Here is a 22,550-nt window from a genome sequence, read left to right on the forward strand (position 1 = left end):
CTCATGCCTGATGATATGAGGTGGAGCTGATGTAATAACACTAGAAATAAAGTGCACAATAAATGTAATGTGCTTGAATCATGTAGACACCATCGTGCCCACCCTGGTCTGTGGAAAAATTGTCCTCCACGAAATCAGTTGCTGGTGCCAAAAAGGTCAGTGACTGCTGCTCAGAGCAGTTGCCTGCTACATAGTTGGCTTTTGAGAAACATTTGAATTTATAAATAAATCTGTTTTGATTTTTTTTTTTAACATTTAAAATCTGGCTCAGTGTTGAATAGTCCAGTGGCATTAGTTTAATTTCAGGTGTCATTTAGCTGTTTTCACTTTTCCAGTATAATCTGACAGAAAATATTAGGCTGTAAGTATTTTTCGGTGGTTGATTCACCTCTGCTCATGCATATATATAATTCTGATTTTGATTCTTAAAGGAGAGTAGTCAAACCCAAAGGAGTTTCTGCTTCCTGTGAGAATCTTAAGAACAGATTATATTTTACTTGTTTATGTTTACACCTAGGATGTAATAGGCCTTCAAAAACTGTTTGAATAGACACATTGATCACTGCCATGAAAATTTCCACTGAAACCAAGAAGCCAAGTTTACAATCCTACTCAGACACATACCTTTGAGACTCATAGATGATAGTTATGACTGGTTGACATCATTAGGTTTATACTGTTTTTTGATCCTTGAAGTAATTCAGGAAGAAGAATGTCAGTCACTTCATTGAACTGCACATAAACCTTAATCACAGTCCAGTGGAGTTCCTAGAGCTCCAGCGTGAGGTAATTAAACTGTCAGAAATATTAACATAGCTCCTCATGAGTGTCTCTGTTGGTTCCAACTTATTCTGTAATGTGTACAATCACTAAAGTTGACTTGATGCCATGAAAAATGCCTTATATTCCCCAAATCAGCACAATTTTGCAATTGGTAATGGAACCAAGAGATGTAATCAACCCTGCAGCTGTCAGCATCCTGTTCCTTCTGGCGATATTTCATTCATTCCATCTTTTTCAGATGATGGTAGTCTAAAAGCACAGGCAAGAAGAAACTACAGATGCTGAATTTCATTCTTTGATTTTTAAAGGCATGGATATGAGCAAGCAGTTTGTGTGTGTGGATGGATAAATATTCTAACTTCCTTTTCCACCTTATGACCTGAATTCTTTAGCAATCATTTCCTGTCCTTAGTACTACAAAGAGGTTTTCTATGGTATGTTACCAGGAGACTCACCGAATCAGAGAGGTTTTTGTCTCTCCCAGGTCCTTAGCCCTCCTTTCTAATAATGGTATACAGCCTCACATTCACCTTGCATATGATTTTATCTCAATGGTAAGCATTGCCAATGATTCTTTCAGCTTCTGCTTTAAGGAAGAAAAGGCGAAAACTTGGCAATAAATGTAGGGTTATAATCAGAGATGAAATTCCAGGTGGCATAGACCAAAGGAAATGGTAAGCATATTTAAGTCATTACATCACTGGCTCCCTTTTAAAGTCAGATGTGAACCTGACGTTGTCCTTAAGTGTGTCCATTATTGTTGATTTGCTGAAACAAGGTCTTGTTTTAAATGAAAGTGACAATGTACTGAACAAACAGAACTCAAAAACACGTTATTTTCACAGTTGGAAGATTGAATGTTATGAAAAATGACTTTCAGAGACCTTCAAAGTTCAAAATAATTTTGTTTGCTCTTAAGAAATTTCTTCTTACTGCAAATGCTATTTGAGGTGTATTTCCTTGACACATGAATAAAAAGTAGAGACACGGATCAACAAACTCTACAAGGAGACTCCCATCCCCAGAAGACCATCCATGCCTAACCTCCTTTCCTTCCAAATCATCTTTATCTCTTCACAGAAACAAATTCTCAAAAATTAAAAATAAGTTTCCCTTTGTAAGCCTCCAAAAACATAATTATGAAGTAACCCCATGTAACAAAGGGGAAAGGAACATAACTTCCTAGTATCTCCATATGTACAGTCCTTAAAATACCAATATTTCATTACCTTTATAGGTCACATGAAACTCTTATTTCTCCCTATTAAACTGGACTTCAAAGGTACTTGAGTTTTGTTTGTATTCTTTTGTTAAATGTCAAAGGAAAGAGTGGAAAAAATACATCAATGTCTCCACTCCTTGCATTCATACAGTGAATTCAAAATGTCACATTCTTCTTTTGTGTTGAAGAGACACACTGCAAGTATGCACTAATCCTTTTTTATTACAAAGAACAGCATTTTATATTTGTTAATGGGGCATAAGCAACTTATGGCAACTTTACCTTAACTTCTAAGCAGGTACACAGTTTTCTTTTCCAAAGATAATGTTGTACATAAATCCCTGCATGAATTCTTCTTCCCTTGAAGGAACTGCTCCCTAATTAGTAAGCTTGAGGGGTTATTTTTATTTCTGTTATTTATGAACAAGTGGCAAAGAATTTATGATGGATTTAAAAATGCTATCATGAACCTTTTCTCTAGTCTCACTGTTTTTGTTTTTGTTTTTTTTTTCCTAAAGTGTAATTTGCCATTATTTGTGTTTGCTTTCATTTAGGCGAGGAAGACCTTCTCAGTCCTCCCCAGGACTCAAGCACAGGGTTAGAGGAAGTGATGGAGCAACTCAACAACTCCTTCCCTAGTTCCAGAGGTAAGTGCCAGGACTCGGAAGTCACTCAGACTTACCGGAAGTAGACTACTCACTGCCATACACAACTGGTATGTGTAGTTTTCATGTTAACATAAACAAGTGCTGACAGAATGCCAATTTGGGATCATTGTGGGAAGAATTTCTTTTCAAATGTGAATTTCTGACTTGGAGGGTTTTGGATTCAAATAACCTGTTTCCAGAAATAAGAATACTAACTTAACATTTATAAGGTGTCTTCCTTGCTTGGCACATTGGTCTGAAGAGTTAATTATGAGATAGCTTTCACTATGGAGCAATTATTAAGTGAGATTTACAGATGAGGAAGTTAATGCCTTGATGGTGCCTTTACCAGAGACATACAGCTACCACATGATAACAGTAAAGTACAGAATAGGCCTAGTGTACAGTAGTGATGGGCACTTGAGCTTGCAATCTGATGCCCTTTATGTATATTTTAAAACTGTATCTTACCCCTTCATTTAAATGTAAGTACAGTTAAATATATATGTACTAGTTTTTTTTTTCTACTTCTTTAGATAGAATACAGTTTTCACAAAGAAAGGCATTCGTTTCTTGAACTATTTTTCTTGGTTCATTGCCCTAACATAAAACAAAGTCACTCCCCCTTCAGTGAATAAAAAGAATGGCAGAGAGCATGTGGACAAGAGTCAATAATATTGTATTGCAAATGTGAAAATTGCTAAGAGTGAAAATCTTAGGCATTCTCATCGCAAGAGAAAAACATGTAACTTGGTATGGTGACAGATGGTACATAGACCTATTAGGGTGATCATTTCACAATGCATACAAATGTCAAATCACTAGGTTGTACACCTGATACTAATATAATGTCATATGTCAGTTATGCTTCAATTAAAAAAAAAATAATGGCAGCAGTCACCTGTGAGCAAATAGAAGGAAATTCTAGACAAGCCAAGGGGAGAAAGCACAAGGCTCAGTGGCCAGTGATTGGCACCCCTAATGGGCAGCCAAGGAGGGAAGGGCAACAGACAATGGGGCTATTTGTTCCTCTCCATAAGGGCAATGAGGAGGGTATTTGCAGTCCTATGTTTTTCCTATCTTTTTGTTCAGTGTCAGTTAACAATGGCCATTTCCCAGCTATTTGATGTGCGAGGGAGCGTTGTGCAATGCACATTAAAAGCAATAACATTCTGATAGAGTGTTGCTAAGGAACTGTAAGGGGAAGCTAATTTTAAATGTCTGCACCAGCCATCTTTTCACTGCTGAGTGCCTCTGATTTGTTGATTTTAAGAGATAAAATTCTTGTGTCTTCCACCCACCTTCTTATCTCCCACCTGGCCAGCGTCTTCTCCATCCTGCCTTCACTGTCTCCCTAGATGCCCTGATTCATAACAGGAAGACCGCATGCTGGTCTGACTGAAATCAAACGCATTCACCTTTATCCTGCCTCCTATTGCTAGCACCTACTATGCACCAGCTGAGGTGTTAGGGATGCAAAGGAGAAATGCCAAGTTCTTGCCATCAAGGCGCTTATGGTCAGTTGGGGACACAGCCCTCCCAGATGTTCAAATCACCACACAATTAACTGGATTACTCCTATGATGGAGACAGCTGCGCCATGGAGAACCCTAGAAACACCCTTCAAGGTAAACAGGAGGGTGTCAGCCTCAAGCAGAGGAAGGTCTTCCTCAAGGTCACACAGCTCCTCATGGGCCCGGTGCTGTGGAGCCCAACTTTCACACACATTTCACTGACCCCCGGCTTTCTCTTGAAGGTCACAGACCGGCGTCTCATCCCAAGTCCTTGGCCTGAAAGCTTGTTTACTGATTCTGTGGGAAGTTAGTGGTCACCTCAGGCATTTCTTTCACATCCAAAGCACTGGAGTAGATCCAAGGAGAGACTGGAGCAAGGTGCAGGGCTCTGCTTCCCCAGTGGCGGCCTTTTCATACCCATACTAGGTCCCTGGCATCCTGATTATCTTAAGATGAGAGCTAGGCATCCCCCTCTTAAAGTCCTTGAGGCTAAACAGCACAGGAATGTGAAAGACCAGAAATACACCTCCTCTGATAGGGTATTTGGCAGTCAGCCTCTGATCTTACTTTCACTTGTATGATGGTAATTTACTTACATGGAAACCTGGGAAACTCTTCAGGCCGCCTGGTTAGTGTTTACTGAATTAGTGCTTATGGAAGCATTTCATCCCCTGAGTGCTAATTGGACTTCTCAAATAGGGCATAAGCAGGCTTTGTCTGAAACCAATTCCATTAACCAAGTTCCTACTTACTCAACAGTACCCTGGTGGCCTGAGAGAATTCATTCATTCTCCTGAAGCAAACACAATCAAATCAACAAACACAGAATAAGAGAGTAGATAAGGTGCTGGAAGAGCTGACTGGTCTTTCTGTGATGCGGTGACCCTGACATTTTTTTGTTGTTAATTCCTACCAAATTATACCTTATCATAGGCCCTTTATGATTTTGTACCCCATTGCAATGTGTAGGTTCTTTTTCCCACACTGCCAAACAGTTCTCATATATCAACAGGTATAAGCTGCTGATATATGCAGGAGATATATGCTCTAGTTCAGCTCAGTTCTGACCCCTACCTACCCAGAGACAGGATCAAAGTCCACAGGTTAAGGTCTCAGTCCCACAAGACAGCCCCTCCTCTCCTCACTTCAGAATGCCAATTTTAAGTCTGGGTTGTCCGCTGGGTTTCTGACCCACTGGCTAGACAGTAGAGATTCCAACAAACCGCTCTTTGGGTCAATTAATTTGCCAGAGCAGCACACAGAACTCAGAGAAACATTTTCTTTACTAGATCATGGATATGTGATAGAAAGATATAATCAGAAACAGCCAGATGGAAGAGATGCATAGAGCAAGGCATGGGGAAAGCGGGTGGAGCTTCCATGCCCTCCCTGAGCTCACCACTCTCCCTATTTTGTCTCCACATGTTCACCAGCCCGGAAGCTCTCCAAACTCTGTTCTTTCTGGTTTATGTGGAGGCTTCATTACATAGGTGTGACTGATTAAATCATTATTAAATTGGCCACTGGTGATTAAAGTTAACCTCCAGCCCCTCCCCTCTGGGCTCCCTAGTGGCTCAGTTGTAAAGAATCTGCTTGCAGTGCTTAAGCCACAGGTTCAATTCCTGGGTTGGGAAGATCCCCTGGAGGAAGGCGTGGCAGCCCATTCCAGTATGCTTGCCTGGAGAATTCCATGGACAAAGGAGCCTGGCGGGCTAAAGTCCATGGGGTTGCAAACAGTCAGACACAGCTGAAGCGATTGAGCACACAGGCATGTCCTCTCCTCTTCCTAGAGGTCAGGGGGTAGGACTCAAAGTTCCAACCCCTCTCATCACTTGATTGGCTCCCCTGCCAACCAGCATCCATCCAAAAGTCACCTCAGTAGCACATAACAAAAGACACTTTGCTGCTGCTCACCGCAGGAAATTCCAAGGGTTTTAAGAGTATTGTGCCTTGAAGAGGGATGAAGACTAAATATATATTTCCTGTTATATGTCACAGTATCACACCTATCTGTCCATAAATTTAAATGGATAAAATGTCTTCTCATTGTAAAAAGGCTGATGATTGATGCACTCTAAAAAGTGGTTTTTCAAGCATCTAGATCCCAGACAGGTGGGAACCAGAAGGTTGATGATGCTGACTCCCAATTACCTCACCACCAACCAATCAGAAGAACATCTATGAGCTTATCACACACACACAAACCCCCTCCCTCACCCTGTCTTTATAAACCTTTCGCTGAAAGCCTTAGAGGACTTCAGGTCTTTTAAGCCCTAGTTATCCTGGACTCCTGGCTTGGCTCTCTGCAATAAAGCAATTCTTTTCTACTTCACCCAAAAAAATAAAAATTATAAAAGTGGATTTTTGGATACTTGATTTATAACTAAAGGCATTTTTTTATTTTCAAAGAATGGATAATATACACACACACACACACTTGTGTGTGTGTGTGTATATATATATATATATATATATAGTAGGATTTAGGGGGAATATATTAACAATTGGTAGATATGTTGATATTAAGCCAAAAATCTTGAGATTCTTAATATCTCAGGATTAGAGACTCTGTCAAATTGGAAGGGCCTTGAAAGATCATTTTAGCATCTTTGATGTTCAAAACTGTGGCTTTTGATCTTTTCTGATCATTATCCATAATAAGAGAAACATATTACATCTCAGACTGGGGTAAAGATACAAGTTATTTGTGTGTGTATGTACACACATATATGTATGTACCCACTGTATATATACCACACTTTATATACTCACATATACACACAAAGATCAGAAACAAGTTTTCATGACAATACTTTATTTACTACATACAATTCACACTGTTTCTGTTTTATGTATTTAAAAATAAAATGCTGGTTGCAACCAACTATACTGATTTCTGATCCAGTGGTTTAAAAACACTGTTTCCTAGCAGTTGAAAACCTTCACACTGCTATCTCTGCTTCACTAATAACAAAGGAACTGGTTAATGACTCAATCAAGGGCCGGAAGCTGAAATAGTTTGCGTAGAATCAGGACTCAAACTCTTAATTCTTTTAATTCCACATATTGTGATCCATAATTGAGTACACTATTCCCCACACTTATGTTAAAGATCTGTAAAATGAAAATACAGGTACTATTATTTATTGAAAACAGTCTGTGTAAGTAGACCCACGCAGTTCAGACCCATGTTGTTTAAAGGTCAACTGCAGTCTTTTATTAATAAAAAAAACAAGCAAGATCCATGCATTGAAAAAATTAGAACAGACGTACAAAATTATATGCTGCATTTTCACCAGAAAAAAAAAAATACTGCTCTAACTGATCTCAGCTTTCCTGACCCAGGTGAATATATATATATATATATATATATTTTTTTTTTTAATGATGTTTTAAAAGTTTCACCATGGAAGTTTCTGCCAAGTCCTGGCTAGTGTCTTAGAGAACACTGGATTTTTCATCTTGAGTCTGCCATCCATGTTCCCATTGGTGTATTACAAAAAGTGAAGTTCATGCTTGCTACAGCTGTCTTGGACAGCTGTTTGCATAACTTAAAACAGATGTCAGACCCAAAGGTCTGACATTTAGTGGAAAAGTGCTATTAAATACCACCGCATGGTTTCCTTAACCCTGCTAGGTAATTGCCCACAGAGGAAAAGACTTTTTAGTATTATGTTTTTTATAAATATAAAGCATATAAATAAGGGAGTGTGTACTTTAAATTCACAACTTTTTTGTTACACTTTCCCACAGTTTGACTTAGCAGTAACTCTTTAGGTATCAGCTAATCTTCACCATTCCACTAGAAGTACCTGGATACTCAAAGGAGGGAAGAACCTCGTTCAGTTGAGCTTCAGCTTTTATCTTGATGGCTTTGCTAAACTGTTCTACGAATTAATAAAGGGAGCTGCCTGCTCCTTCGCTTAGTGATCAGGTGATAGTCAGCACTACCCTGTCTCAGAATGGCTCTAAACTGCAGGGAGTTCACACTGAGCATGTGTGTGTGTTTAGCTTTGCAATCCTATCTTTCCTGATGAATCTCTAGCTCTGGTTAGTTACTCACAACCACCAGAGGAGCTTGAGGGCCTTGGTGTATTTTAAACCCAGAATGTTAGCCAATTTGTAGTTAATCTATTTAATCTATCTATATAATCTCTCCCTGTGTCTAAATGGAAGAGTTGTACTCTACTGTAATAAGAATCATTATCTACCATATGACAATTTCTAAATCCCCACCATCATTCTATAGGAATGCTGCCTGGTTAGAACGAACAATAAACATCATTTTAATATCAACTCTTGAAGCGATTTGGCCACACATCTCTGATCATTTAGCAGTCAAACAAAGAGCTTTTTTGATGCATGCGCATTCGTGAAAGAAAATGCTTCCCTAGTCTGGGTTTGTATTGGCCCCTGTAAAAATGAGGTGTCACTGTCCATATAGATTAATGATAGGATCCCAGATAATCTCTTAGTGCAGTGAGACAACTCAGGAAGTGGTCAGCACTGTTAGTCAGGTCTGTCTGCTGCCTGTATCATCTTTTACCTGCTGACCTGTGCTACATTATTTTTATCCCCAACAGCCCATGCCATCCTCTCTCTCTCATACTCCCCCTCCGAGATAAGCCCACATACAGTCTGTTAAATGCCTCTAAATTAGCAACCCTACAGCTCTGCAAAACCTACAGTTCAAGCCTTGTCTGTGGTTCTTTCATGGAAGAACAACAGAAAGCCTGCAGACAGATGGAAGCATCCTAGTCCCGGTACCCCTTGCAGCTCCCTTCTCTTTCCTCCCAGCTTCCAGAAAGGATCCAAGCTCCTTTACATCAGAGGTCAGTGAACTTCAGTCTGTGGGCCAAATCTGGGTCACTACCTGCCTTTATAACTAAGCTGTCATCATAACACAGCCACCCCCACTCATTTACATATAGTCTACGGAGGCTTTCTCACTCCAAGGGCAGATAGTTGTGCCAGAGCTGAAGAGCTGCTCCAGAAACCATGTGACTGGCAAAGCCTGAAATACTTACTATCTGGCCCTTTACAGAGCAACTTTGCCAACTCTGGCTTTACGTGATTACATTGTCCACTCTAGCTCATGATGTATGTAAAGTCACAGATTTCAGTGCTGATCAACTTTCAGCTCAGCAAAACTGTGCCTCTGAATTGATTTATACATTTATATCCATGTTCACCAAAGACCCTGCATTTTCAATCAACTATAGCCATTTCAGTCTTCTTTCACTTGTAATGAAACAGAGATCCTTAAAAGGGACTCATTCTTCCTGTACTTTTAAAAACAGTCAGTGAACTGAGATACAGAAGCTAATAAAGATACCCAGAAACAGGAACATCCCGGGACTGTGACTCTGAACAGTGAATTACAGCCAATCATCTCGGGTTCCCACTGCCTGAGGAAACGCGACTTCTCCAGACCTGACCAAGCCCTTTATTTAGACTCAGGACTCCTCGACACACTTCCTCTTTCTCTTGATTCATTTCCTGACAGACAGCATACCACATTGCCAGATGGACCCCCTAACCCAAGGTCTAAGGAGACTCATTTCCAAAGAATGTGTTTTTGCAATGCAACTTTTATCTGGTACTTGATTTATTGGTAAAGATTTTTGTTTAATGACGCAACCAGTGAGCCTGTTTTGCCAGCATAGAAACTACTCCTGATACAAGCAGAAAACATGTGTTTTAAGTCTTTTTAAACACACAATGGACCTCTGTTTGTACTATGCTAATAAGCACACCAGAACCCAAAGTGACGAGGGAGGGTTTTTGAAAGAACTTAGGGATCATGTACCTTGGGGAGGTCCATTTCACAGAAAGCATGGCTTCTGAAGAGGTCCTGAAACAATCCAAAGCATCTGCTGCACCTTCAGGAGTGACCAGTTGATCCTGAGCTCTGAATATGGCTTGGTGAAGAATTAATAAAGATCTGTAACCTTTATCATTCTAGTAACTATAATTACATTCCAGAACTAAATCACATTGCTTTCTAACAACCCTGACCTTCCTAAGGTTCTGAAGTCTTTAAAAATACACCCAAGTCAAGGACCTACTGTATAGCACAGGGAACCAGACTCAATATTTTGTAATAACTTCTGTGAGAAAAGAATCAGAAAAACAATATATGGGGACTTCCCTGGTGGTCCAGCAGTTAAGACTTCATCTTCCAATGCAGGGGGTGTGGGTTCGATCCCTGACTGGGAAACTAAGATCTCACGTGACAGGTGGCAAAAAAAATAAAAAATCCAAAACATAAAAAAGAAGCAATATTGTAACAAATTCCATAAAAACTTTAGAAATGGTCCACATCAAAAAATTCTTTAAAAAAACTTACCCCCCCAAAAAGAATAAATAACTATATATATAGCTTCCTAAGTGGCTCAATAGTAAAGAATCCACCTGCAGTGCAGGAGACAAAGGAGACGTGTTTTCCATCTCTGGGTCAGGAAGATCCCCTGGAGAAGGAAATGGCAACCCACTCCAGTATTCTTGCCTGGGAAATTCCACGGATAGAGGAGCCTGGCAGGTTACAGTGCGTGGGGTCACAAAGAGTCAGACTCGACTTAGTGACTAAACAACCACCACAACATACATACATACATACATACATACATACATACATACATATATATATATTTATATATATGAATCACTTTACTATATACATGAAACTAACACAACATTGTAAATCAACTATACTTAAATTTAAACAATAGAAAAATAGACCCAAGTTACAAGCCAGAACCAGTTAGCAGCCCTTGGCATCCAAGCTAAAGGATAGCAAGCAAGGCCAAGTGTCCAAAACCATCAAAGGACTTTTGGCCATGACGTAGTGTGGCGACCTTCCTACCTTAGTTCACCTGGCAGTTACCAAATACCCACGGTGTCAAGGTACACTAGAGGTATCAGGGATAGAGAGCTGGGTGAGCAACATGTGGACCCGCCTTCCAGGAGCCCATATAATCTTATAGGGGAAGAGAGTTAATTCTACCACCAGACAGTATAACCATGAAGTAAAAGATTTCTTTTTCATCTTGCCAGTGGTGTCAAGGAGAATAGATGACTCATTCACGCTGGGTTTGGGCCCTCAAAGATGACGCTGTTCTCCCCTTTTCCTTTTTCCCATTGTCTGCTGTGGTCCTACCACTGGAAACGCCCACAACTGCTGAGCCAGTACTTTTTTGTCTCTCTCTCTTTTCTGGTTTGAAGAGCATCATGAATACCTTGACCATGTTTATTACATCATCATGCCTGCCATTTTTGTATCCCCAAGAAAGGGCTGAATCAGGAAAATTTGGAAGGAAGGCGGAAGCAGGAGAAGGTCATACTTAGAAAACCTTTACCTGTATGCTAGAAGTTCAGCCCTAGGCTTGAGTTTTGAAAGCTTTCTTCTGGATGAGTAGCTCCAGACCTCTTTGCTCTCAACAAGGAATCCTGGGTTCATAGGTCCTTTTGGAGCCACTGACCATGGTTTGTTGGGGGAAGGGTTCTGCTCTACTTATATCTTGCTCTACATACTGGATTCCAGAGAAGATTGTTTTAGGAAATATCCCACTATTAAAGCCAAAGTTTAACAACCAGTACTTCACTTTGGGGTACCCTGGAGATAAAAAGGAGATTACATGCCCAAGACGTGCCAGGTATGATCAGCAGTCCCTTGTTTTCTGTCCAGTTATAAATACTAGCATAGCTAAACTTTCTCAGCATACCCTGCTTTTTAAAAACACATAACTGCATGTACAGACATAGGATTCTAGAAAACCAACAAGGCCGGCGCGGGGAGGGGAGGATCTGTGGCTGACCCTCCAGGCTCCTGGGATCTGCTGAATCACAAGGTGGAAGGTGAAGGCTCATTGCTGAATCGTGCTCCGTGGCTTGCCCATAGGGACTTAACTCCTTCCTGCTTTGTTTCCGTTTTCTCCAGTGCCCCCAGTGCCATCACAGACATATCAGACAGAACAAGTTCTCCCAAGAGGATGGGGTCTAGGCTCTAAGAAGCAGTGCTCCACCTTGCTTTCACAGTGCAGATTTTTGGCACCCCAACCAACTACCGTGTATGGTTTGGTGTGTTGCTTGTCAAGTGGACAGTGAAGAGATTCAGATTTTTGGCCAGTAAACTTGAGATTCTACAGTTGCCCTTGAAAACAATGCTCAGCTTGTCAGGTTTCCCTGCCAAGCCAGCTTTCATCCACTTAAACACATGAGCTCTATGATCCTCTGAGTGATGTCTCCTGGATCATGTTATCTGTTTACACCGATTTTAAGTGTATGTAAAGGTTATTTGACTGGATGTGTCTTTTGGGTTTTTTGTTTCTGTTTGTTTTGTTTTTTTTTTTTTTTCCAGAAGGGGATAAATGAATTGTCATCTCAACATTTGTTTGGTAAAAGAAGCAAATTGGTATGAAACTGTATATTTATGCATGTTTTTTTTTTTTCCTTTCTGATATCTCTGCCTCTTCCTCTCTCTATTATTAAAGGAAGAAATACCCCTGGGAAGCCAATGAGAGAGGTTAGTGAGATTCAGGCTCACAGCCATGGCTTCTGTCTGTCTCATCCCGCTTTCTATGTTTGGCGTCTGTGTAAGAATTGTGTGCGTGCACGCGCATGTGTATATTACACGTGTCATCATGTAAGGATGGTAGTCACCTCTCCACTTGCAGCTCATGAGGAACATGCCTCAAATGTTCATGGCCATTGTCATCACCATGACAACAGGACCAGGGGTTGGGGGAACAGGACTCTGTTAAAGAGCAACCCTTCGGAGTCCCTAAGTTGGAATCCTGAAGTTCATCATCTGTTGCCATTTGCAACACAAACAAAATCTTCACAATACATTTAGCCTTGCACATAGTCGATGAGTCATAAAGCTTCCTTCCACTTCCAAGACCCTAGTGTTTTCTGCCAGTGCCCTTGGTTTTTATTCTTCTAGGATGACTTCATTTTGTTTTCATTTTCTTTTTCCTGGTTCCTACACTGTCTCTTTCCCACTTTAGCTAACATTTTCTTTTGAGCATTTACTGTATGCCAAGGACCTTTCTAAGCACTTGCCATCTTTTTCATTATGTAATCTTCACAACAAGCCTCTGAGGTAGGTACTCGTATCAACCCCGTTTTAAAGATAAGGAAACTGAGTCAATAAGTGGGTAAGCAGGGTGTCCAAGGTGACAGAGCCAGGATTTGAATCCAGGCAGTCTGGGTCCAGAGCCACACTCTTAACTATGTGCTTTACTGCCACTTAGAAAACGATGTGTGAAAAGCATATGACATCTCGACTTGCCCATTAGAGGAGTTTGTTTGTGTGTTTTTAACTTGGCATCTGGAGCCAAATTGACCCACACCCAGTCAGGAATAAAAAGTGAATTTTGGAGTCTAGAGGGACTTTTTAATGCCTTTTATAGGTAGGGTACAGTGTTATCACTGAATGTGGTTTGAGGTTTAATAGTAAAAGCCACTTCCTTCTGTATACTACCTGGAATGTTATCTAAACACTCAATTACCTCACGAAATGACATGTTGAGTGACAGCCCAAATGAAACAAGATCATGCTTACCAAGAGTTGAGTATGAAGGAAGCAAGAAGGAATGCTCTCCCGTGGGTGGCAATAGCATATACTCTGGTGGGAGACAGGCTGGATGGGTGGGGAGTCCTTAGGAGAGGGTTCTGAATCCTTAGCAAGAGCATGGACAAGAGTAGCCACTGATTCATTTAAATGTAAGGAGTCATACTGGAAATTCTGCCAATGCCGTGCCATGCAGGTCTAATCGACTGAATGATCCTCCAGTGTGTCTCCACCTTCCAAGGCTTGTGGGGTCCGAGGGAGGGAAGTGGTGGGCTGGGAGGAGAAACAGGAAACCTGAATCTGTGAAGTATTGAATGCTCCTGACGGTTTGCCTTCTAATGTGAGACTTCTTGGGTTCACTCTGATGGTAAGTTCCCCTTAAAATTTATTTTAACTTGTGGCAAAAAGTTGCACTGCATTTTCTTAACCACCCTGAACATATGTCTCTTATGAATGACTTTCAGAAAAAACCAGCACGTGTAATTGAAGTCCCACACCTGAGGTGTATTACAGTCAGACAAGTTTCCAGGAAGTCAGGGAATCAAAATAATAGTGATGTTTTTTATTGTTATGAAAATAACCCCCAAATGTACAGTAGACCAGATATTTTCTTCCAAGATTACATTCTAGAAGGAGGGAAGATAAGCACATTTCACCACGGTATTCTGGCTGTTCCTTTGGCCAGTTGAATGCTCACCATTTCTTTGGGAATGGTGTTTTTGAAAAAACAGAGTGCCAGATTGCTCTTGAGGTCTTGGGGCTCTGCCAGAAATTCTCAGTTCCAATCACTGCAGCAGACAGCTCCCTGAGGCAGAGGTGGCGCGTGCAACTCAATGTGTCCCAGTTCGCGCTGACTCGGAAAAACATACAGCTAGCCTAATGTTAAATGCACGGTGCCTTTCTCATCAACAGTCCTTGCTTAAGAATGGATGAAATGAATACTTTCTATAGACAGATTTTTCGGTCTACTTGTGCCTGAAGCTCATTGCAGATGTCTGAATCCTGCCTGTTTTCCAGGGCCTCTAGTGCTCCGAGTTACGAGATTTTCATTTTGGCTTTAGAACAATCTGTCAGGTGAAATGAAGGCTCTCACCAGTCTGCTGCCTTGCACACATGGATAATAGACGCAGGATACAAACTTTTATTTTCTGTGTCCCTACTTGTGTGTGGTTTTATGCCTCCAGCAGGTTCAGGTGTATGATTCTTCAGGGCAGTATTTCGAGCAAGAGAATGGTTTTTTCTGGCTCAAAGGAAAACCTCCATGGAAAACTGTAGAACTGTTTTTCTGGTGAAATGGGTATAGGTAAACACAGTCATGAAGGGCATCATATAGATACGTTCATTTTTTGGACAGCCATGGGGTTATTTGTGAACATTTAACCATCTGGATAGGTTAACGGCCACCTAACATTTTGTGGGCATGTGTGTGGTATATTAAGAACCATGACCCTCTGCTTGACCTGGTAACTTTGTAAACAGCAGATACCCCTTTAACTTAGGCCTCTTAGGAGACTCAAGACTTTTTCTTCCATGTAGTAACTGAACACCGTTTTGAGTAGGAAAAGTACCACCTGCCTATCTAATCTATAAATGCATTTCTTTGTCTTGATTATCTTTTGAACCGCAGTCTACATCTCCTGGTACAGAGTCTAAAATAGGCCGTTTGTAATCACTGTTAATCAGCTGATGGGGGAAAGAGTGATTTCTGGCCGGTTTCATAATGCATGTTTCTAGCCGCCAGGTGGACTATACTATAGGCAGCTGTGGGTCATGAGAAATGGTTGCAATTATATTTAGGTGTCAGGTTGTAAGAATCTTAGGTTTTTGCTTTTAGTGGTTTCAGTGACTGTTGTTAAGATTGTAAGCAATTTAAAATTTGCAGTTAGTCCATCTATTTTCAATCATACATGAATAATTGTACAGCTTTCCCAGAGAGACACAAGGGAAGTTCTCTAACCTGCTGGCGTCAGATTGATATCTGTGCTTTGAAGAGCAGCAAAGGACTTACTATGTCTTTGTGTGGTTTTTATGGTTTAGAAAACCCACAATCCAGAGTAAACTTTTTTACAGCACAATTAGTCCTCACTGAAACTTTCTACCCTAATAAAGCTCAAAGAGATTTACAAACTTGGTCACCATAATATAAATGGCTGCACAGCCTTAAACTTTTAATAAGTCTTAACTTGATCCAGTGCCGTGGCTGTTTAAGTGCCAGCCTATGAATCCTCTTCAGATCCTCTCATATATTTAAAAACGATATGTCTCTTGAAATAAATATTAGACTAGAATGCCTGCCGTAGTCTATCTTTAATCTTTATAGGGATTTTAACAATTATTATGGGAATCTGTAAAGTTGATACATGGCAAGGTAATAATAGCCTAGTAAAGCATTTTTCCTTTCAAAGGCAGTACTTGAATAGTAGAATGATTTAATAATGTCCAAGAATTAAAATTAGCCGTATAAAAATATGGGACATACATGAAAAGGCAAGTCATAAAGTATGTCTCAAATTATCTTACTCTAGATCTGAATTTCACCACAAAGTACCAAGAGACATTGGGCTGCCTTTATGCTCCATGCTGGGGGATTAATACTAGGTCATGTCATATTATTATTAAAAGGCTATTCTTTAACCCTCATTTAGGAGGAGATCAAAAATGGATTTACAGGATATACAAAGGCATGCCTCACATGTGGGTCATATTCTAATTAGGCTCTCAAATAATTTGGAGTCAAAAGTGATTTTTTTTTTCCTGAAGCTTCCTAATTCAAATGTTAGTAGTACATAAAAAGGTCAAGAGTTTATCTTTCAATTCAAGTAGGAACAGAGAGAAAACAGTCACCTCCACCATAGCCTTAGACGTGAGCCAACAGCTTGTAACAGCCTTGAGATGAAGACTTCACATCGTGGTGATGGTAGTAGAGTGGTGGTGGTGGTGATAGTTATGGTGGTGGTTGTTTGATAGTAAAAACAAATTTTCTTTTAAATACAAGTACATAGTAAATATTCTCCCACAATAAGGTGGAAAAGATACATGCCACCATGAATTATTCCTCTTACAACAGGAATCTTGCGCTTATCCATGGAATCCTGATATAAATCTACATGGGGAAGAGGAGTACAGTCTTGGACTTTTGCCATTTCTATGATGCTAAGAGCCTGATCCCTGATAGGAGGCTGATACTAACAATGTGGAATGGCTTCATTAACAAGGCTTTGCTTCTTCCTGGAACACTGGTGAAAAACCAAGCCCTGTTGTGTATCCCCCTCGATGCAGCGTCTGTGTTGTCTTCACCTAGAAACGGGGGATGATTTCCACAGCGGCGAAGAGTTGGGGTGATGGTCTCTGCACCTTGCATCAAGTCTCTCTCTCTCTCTTTGTTTTCCAGGACACAATGTAGGAAGCCTTTTCCACTTGGCAGATGATTTGGGCAGAGCGATGGAGTCCTTAGTTTCAGTTATGACAGATGAAGAAGGGGCAGAATAAATGTTTTACAACTCCTGATTCCCGCATGGTTTTTATAATATTCATACAACCAAGAGGATTAGACAGTAAGAGTTTACAAGAAAAAAAATCTATATTTTTGTGAAGGGTAGTGGTACTATACTGTAGATTTCAGTAGTTTCTAAGTCTGTTATTGTTTTGTTAACAATGGCAGGTTTTACACGTCTATGCAATTGTACAAAAAGTTATAAGAAAACTACATGTAAAATCTTGATAGCTAAATAACTTGCCATTTCTTTATATGGAACGCATTTTGGGTTGTTTAAAAATTTATAACAGTTATAAAGAAAGATTGTAAACTAATGTGTGCTTTATAAAAAAAAAAGTTGTTTATAAAAACCCCTAAAAACAAACACATACCTACACACACACACACACACACACACACACACACACAAACACACAAACACAAACTGAGGCAGCGCATTGTTTTGCATCCTTTTAGCGTGATATCCATATGAAATTCATGGATTTTTTTTTTCTTTTCTTGCATATTAAAGATAGGACTTCCTCTAAGACCACCAAATGACTACTTCACATAGCTCTGTTTGGAATTGTTGACTGAGTGGGACTGGCCATGGGTTTTCGTTTTACACATCTATATGTCTATCAGTATGTAAGCACTGTAGGTATACAGGTAAATATAAATTTCAAGAGACATTTAAAATTTCTTGTTCAAATATTCTTGCCACTTCCTAATGGGAAGAAATTGCTTCTTATCACCCAGGCTCACCTGCTTGGTCTAGAATGAATCCTCCCTGGAGCCTGAAGCCAGAAGGAAACTACCACACTAAAACATGGTCTAGGGTTCCAGATGTTTCTCATTTTGAACTTTCCAGTGACAACTAGAGTATTGAATTTTTTTAAGGGACATATGAATGAATACACAGGACTTACTATGTCAGAGTAATCCACTAGTTGATACATTCAGCTTCCTGCTGCTGACAATGCCATGGTTTAGAGTTAGTGATGCTTTGATGAAAGAGCATCTGAAGGCATTTTTAACTCCCAGGAGGGCTGTAGATTCCCTCAGAGAGAGCAGACCACTCTTTATGTAAAGGATTGGACGACTGTTTATAACCTTACAGAGAGAGCTTTATAATTACAACATAGTTATTTTCTCACAGTCAAACAGCAGTGGGTGTCTTAGTTTTCCAGTTTTGTAAGATTTTTTTCCCCATTGCAATGAGTTTGTAAATGCCACAAGACTTAATTTAAAATAACCCTTGTGAAAATGTGGAAGACAGTTGCCCCATCACATTATGACACTGTTAAATATCCATCCAGACGCCCAAGACCCCTGTGTTCCAGTTCAGCATTTTTCTCTGTAAGTAAGTCCAGGCAGGTTTGTTGAGTGGGAACGCAAATGGATTCAAATGTTCCAAGAGGTACTCCAAACCCCTTTTTGGTGGATTAGGCAGGTTAAATATATATAAGTGAACAGAAATTGTTCGAAAAGAGGAGTACAGGCAAGAGGACTAACTGGTAGGAAAAAAAGCTTTACTCTTTCATTCTGTCTTATTAGTCTTTCACTCTTTTTTATCATCCATTCAATAGAAATCACCCTGTGATCTATCATTTTGCAAATCTGTTACCTCTTACATCAAGTGTAATTAACTTTTGGAGAGTGGGTTTTGTTCCTTATTTTACTAATGATAATTAACATCAAACATGGCTTCTCATGCTATTTCTACCTCACTTTGGTTTTGGGGTGTTCCTAATAATTGTGCATACCTGATTTCACAGCTTCACCACCTGTCCACTGTGTGAACATTTTCCTCCATTTTCTTTTTCCTTTATAATTTCCAAAAGAAAACCCAAAGCTCTAAGGTAACAAATGACATGAAGATTTGATTTTAGTCTTGGCATTTTTTTTTTTTTCCCTCTATGTGACACTGGACTTTTTCTTTACCTGAGGTTTTGGGCTTTTTTTTTTTTTTTTAACCATGATTTAAAACAAGGGGTTACTTTACTTCCTACTAAGAAGTTTAAGTTTCATTCTAAAATCAGAGGTAAATAGAGTGCTTGATTTTGTTTTAATCTTTTTTGTTTTATTTTATCTTTTAGACATTAGTTCTGGAGTGAGTCTCAAAATATTTGAATAAAAACTGAGAGCTTTATTGCTACATTTTACATATTAATTTGGACATTATTTCATGTTCCTTATAACCACCAAGTAGTAAACTGTAAGTCATAATGTAACTGAAACATAAACATCACATGGCATGTTATGTCATTGTTTTCAGGTACTGGGTTCTTGCGTATCGTAATATATTGTGTTTTAACACCAACACTGTAACATTTACTAATTATTTTTTTAAAACTTCAGTTTTACTGCATTTTCACAACATATCAGACTTCACCAAATATATGCCTTACTATTGTATTATATTACTGCTTTACTGTGTATTCTCAATAAAGCACGCAGTTATGTTACAAAAAATGTCGACTGCATTGTTTTTATTTTAATTTAGTCATTTTTGCATAGATAATACTTTCATATTGTCAAAAAATGAAAAATCTACACAGCCAGTGAAAAGACCCTCACTACCTTATTCCCACTTCATCCTCACTGCCTTCTGAATAAATATCAATAATTTCTTGTGTATCCCAAAGTGTCAGTATTATATGAGCAATTACAAACATAGGTTCCTAATTTTTAGAACCTAGCATTCTATGCATTCATTAATACATCTTGATTTTTTAAATTTAAGAATGGGCTCGAGTAATCCATATTGAAATGGATCTTTTTGTTTCAACATGTAAAATGCTTTCCTCATACTTTTTTCAGGAAAAAAATCCAGGAAACCAGGGATTCCCTGGTGTCTCAGACGATAGAGTCTGCCCACAATGTGAGAGACCTGAGTTCGATCCCTGGGTTGGGAAGATCCCCTGGAGAAGGAAATGGCAACCCACTGCAGTATTGCCTGGAGAATCCCATGGATGGAAGAGCCTAGCGGGCTACAGTCCATAGTGTCACAAAGAGTTGGACACAACTTCACTTTCACTTTTTTTCGTACCTTTTTTATAGATGTCTCATAATCCAGTGGGTATTTGTGGGATATTATTTAAGTGGTCCCCTTTGGTGGGACATGTGGGTGGTGGTTTTCTGCTTTCGCTCTAACAGACAATACCACACATCTCTCGTTTGATCTTTTCACTTGCACGAAAGTATATCTGCGGAACACATTCCTAGAAGTGAGCTTTCTGGATCAAAGGTGGTAAGCATTTGTAGCTTGGGAGGTAATTTTTATGCAGCAATGGTTATAGTGCTTGTTTTGTTTTGTGTTTTAGTAATAACAAGTGTATGAATTAACCAGTGTGCCATAGACACGTTGCTTACCACTTTATTATTATAAATGGTATCAGACCTAAGGAGATGTCTGAGCAACAGAAGTCATGCCCAAAATGATGTCTCAGAACTGGTCCGGGGAGTACGCCTCTCCTACATAGTCCTGACCACCACTAGAGGGTACCCCCCTCACCCCTGTCCTGATCTGCCTCTGTCCCAGCTGCAGAAGAGGCTTAGAAAGGATTAGCAAGGTCAAGTCCTCTAGCAAGAGCCTATCTTTGCCTCCCACCCAGATTCACGGGGAGGACTTGACCAACAGTGTTCAGATGCTGGGAAGTCCAAAGAAATGACCTAAGTCCAATAGGTACAGCCTATTCTGTGCTGTGCTTAGTCAAGTAGTCATGACTGACTCTTTGCGACCCCATAGACTGTAGCCCACCAGGCTCCTCTGTCCGTGGGGATTCTCCAGGCAGGAATGCTGGAGTGGGTTGCCATGCCCTCCCCTGAGTTGGGGATCTTCCCAACCCAGGGATTGAACCCAGGTCTCCTGCATTGCAAGCAAATTCTTTACCGTCTGAGCCACCAGGGAAGCCCAAGAATCCTAGAGTGGGTATTCTGAGCTACCAGGAGAGCCCACAGCCTTTTCTAGAGATTTGGAAAATAACCAGCGATCAAGCTGGTTAAGAATGGTGTTGAATGGGTGTGGCAATTCTAAAATGAATCCCCAAGTTTTTGAGGCTGGGGTGATGACGCCAACCTAAGTGACTACTATATGGCAAGACTTCCCTTGAAATCCACACATACCAGGGCTAATTTTCATCCTGTTTAAATAAATCATGTATCCCAAACCTGCTTCTGTTTGAAACATCCAGGCTGGCTGTTTTGATGGCATTCAACTAGGTACCTGAGGACTCCAGCATTTGAACCTGTCTGAGACAACTGTGAGGGGCTGACTCTTGAGGAGGGCACTTGGCTCTCCTTTCCACACTTGGCAGGGGCTGGAAGGGAGGGAATTATTTCAGTTAAAAATCAAAATGGATCAAGCTGGCACAGCTTGTGCATCAGCAAGCACAATGTGTGTTTGGGGGGAAGCACCAAGATTAATGGATGTGTTTTGTGGAGCTGCGGTGGGACTTCCCAATTCTGTAATGCTCTACCAGCAGAATGAGGACAAAGGCAAGCGCTGGCACACTTGCAAAGACTCTGCCTTCACATGAAGTGCAGGAAGGACATGAATTGCATTCTTCCCCACAGTAGCAAAGCCACTAGAGTAGGAACCATAAATTCATCCCCCACTGCTCCTGGAGCTGCTGGGGGTGGTGATCTCCTGGACTTACCTGACAACACAAGAGCGGCAACAAGCCAGAGGTGCAGTAGCAAGCAATGTTCTGTGAGTGTGTGAGGTGTGGGGATGGTCTAGAGTGGCTTTCATATAGAGATGAATTTCTCATAATCACATAAAGACTATGTACAGTAACTTGAGGCTTAACTTCTGTGTGTGTGTGTGTGTGTTTGCTTTATATATATTCACAACACATTTTTAGCTCTTCTGTAACTTTCCATTTTGCAATAAATCAAATTGGAGCCTTGGTATGAGCCCTGGTCAGGGAACCAAGATCCTGTATGCCACATGGTCAAAAAAAAAAAGAAAAATGAAACAAGGAACATTTCACTAATATTTATCACTCCAGGGTTTCATGACTCCTATTAAGATTAGGGAACTCAATTCCATGTCGGTATCTACATGGAATTACATATGATGATCACCACAAAGTTTCAAGGATGGCAGTCCTTATGTTATACTAATTGTTAAGGCATATGCATTTGATATATTTTTGATATATTAAAATATCTAAGGAAATTATGTTTAGAACACAAGTGCCAACATATCGATTTATTCATTTTATGACTGTCCAATCATGTATTTAATACTTAACTGAATTGACTATTGCCAACAAACAAATAATCAAAACCATGTTCACAAAATTCCACATTCCAGTCAAAGAGTCTG

General features: G+C 40.1%; 1 protein-coding gene across 3 annotated transcripts in view; it reads left to right on the top strand.

Moving 5' to 3' along the window:
- The window catches only part of DMD (dystrophin), a 1,795,368-nt gene extending 1,775,761 nt beyond the window's left edge, over window positions 1-19,607 (top strand). For 2 of the 3 annotated variants that reach the window (XM_068961891.1, XM_068961892.1), the window contains 2 exons: window positions 2,560-2,652; window positions 17,132-19,607. In XM_068961891.1, the coding sequence (XP_068817992.1) occupies window positions 2,560-2,652; window positions 17,132-17,229 (191 nt within the window). In that variant the 3' untranslated portion in view covers window positions 17,230-19,607. Of the gene's footprint in view, window positions 1-2,559; window positions 2,653-12,658; window positions 12,691-17,131 lie in introns of all 3 variants that reach the window. The other variant, XM_068961890.1, reaches the window with a different exon arrangement.
- The last annotated feature ends 2,943 nt before the right edge of the window (window positions 19,608-22,550 follow it).

The sequence above is a fragment of the Capricornis sumatraensis genome, chromosome X (genome assembly GCF_032405125.1).
Source record: "Capricornis sumatraensis isolate serow.1 chromosome X, serow.2, whole genome shotgun sequence".
Classification (NCBI taxonomy): domain Eukaryota; kingdom Metazoa; phylum Chordata; class Mammalia; order Artiodactyla; family Bovidae; genus Capricornis; species Capricornis sumatraensis.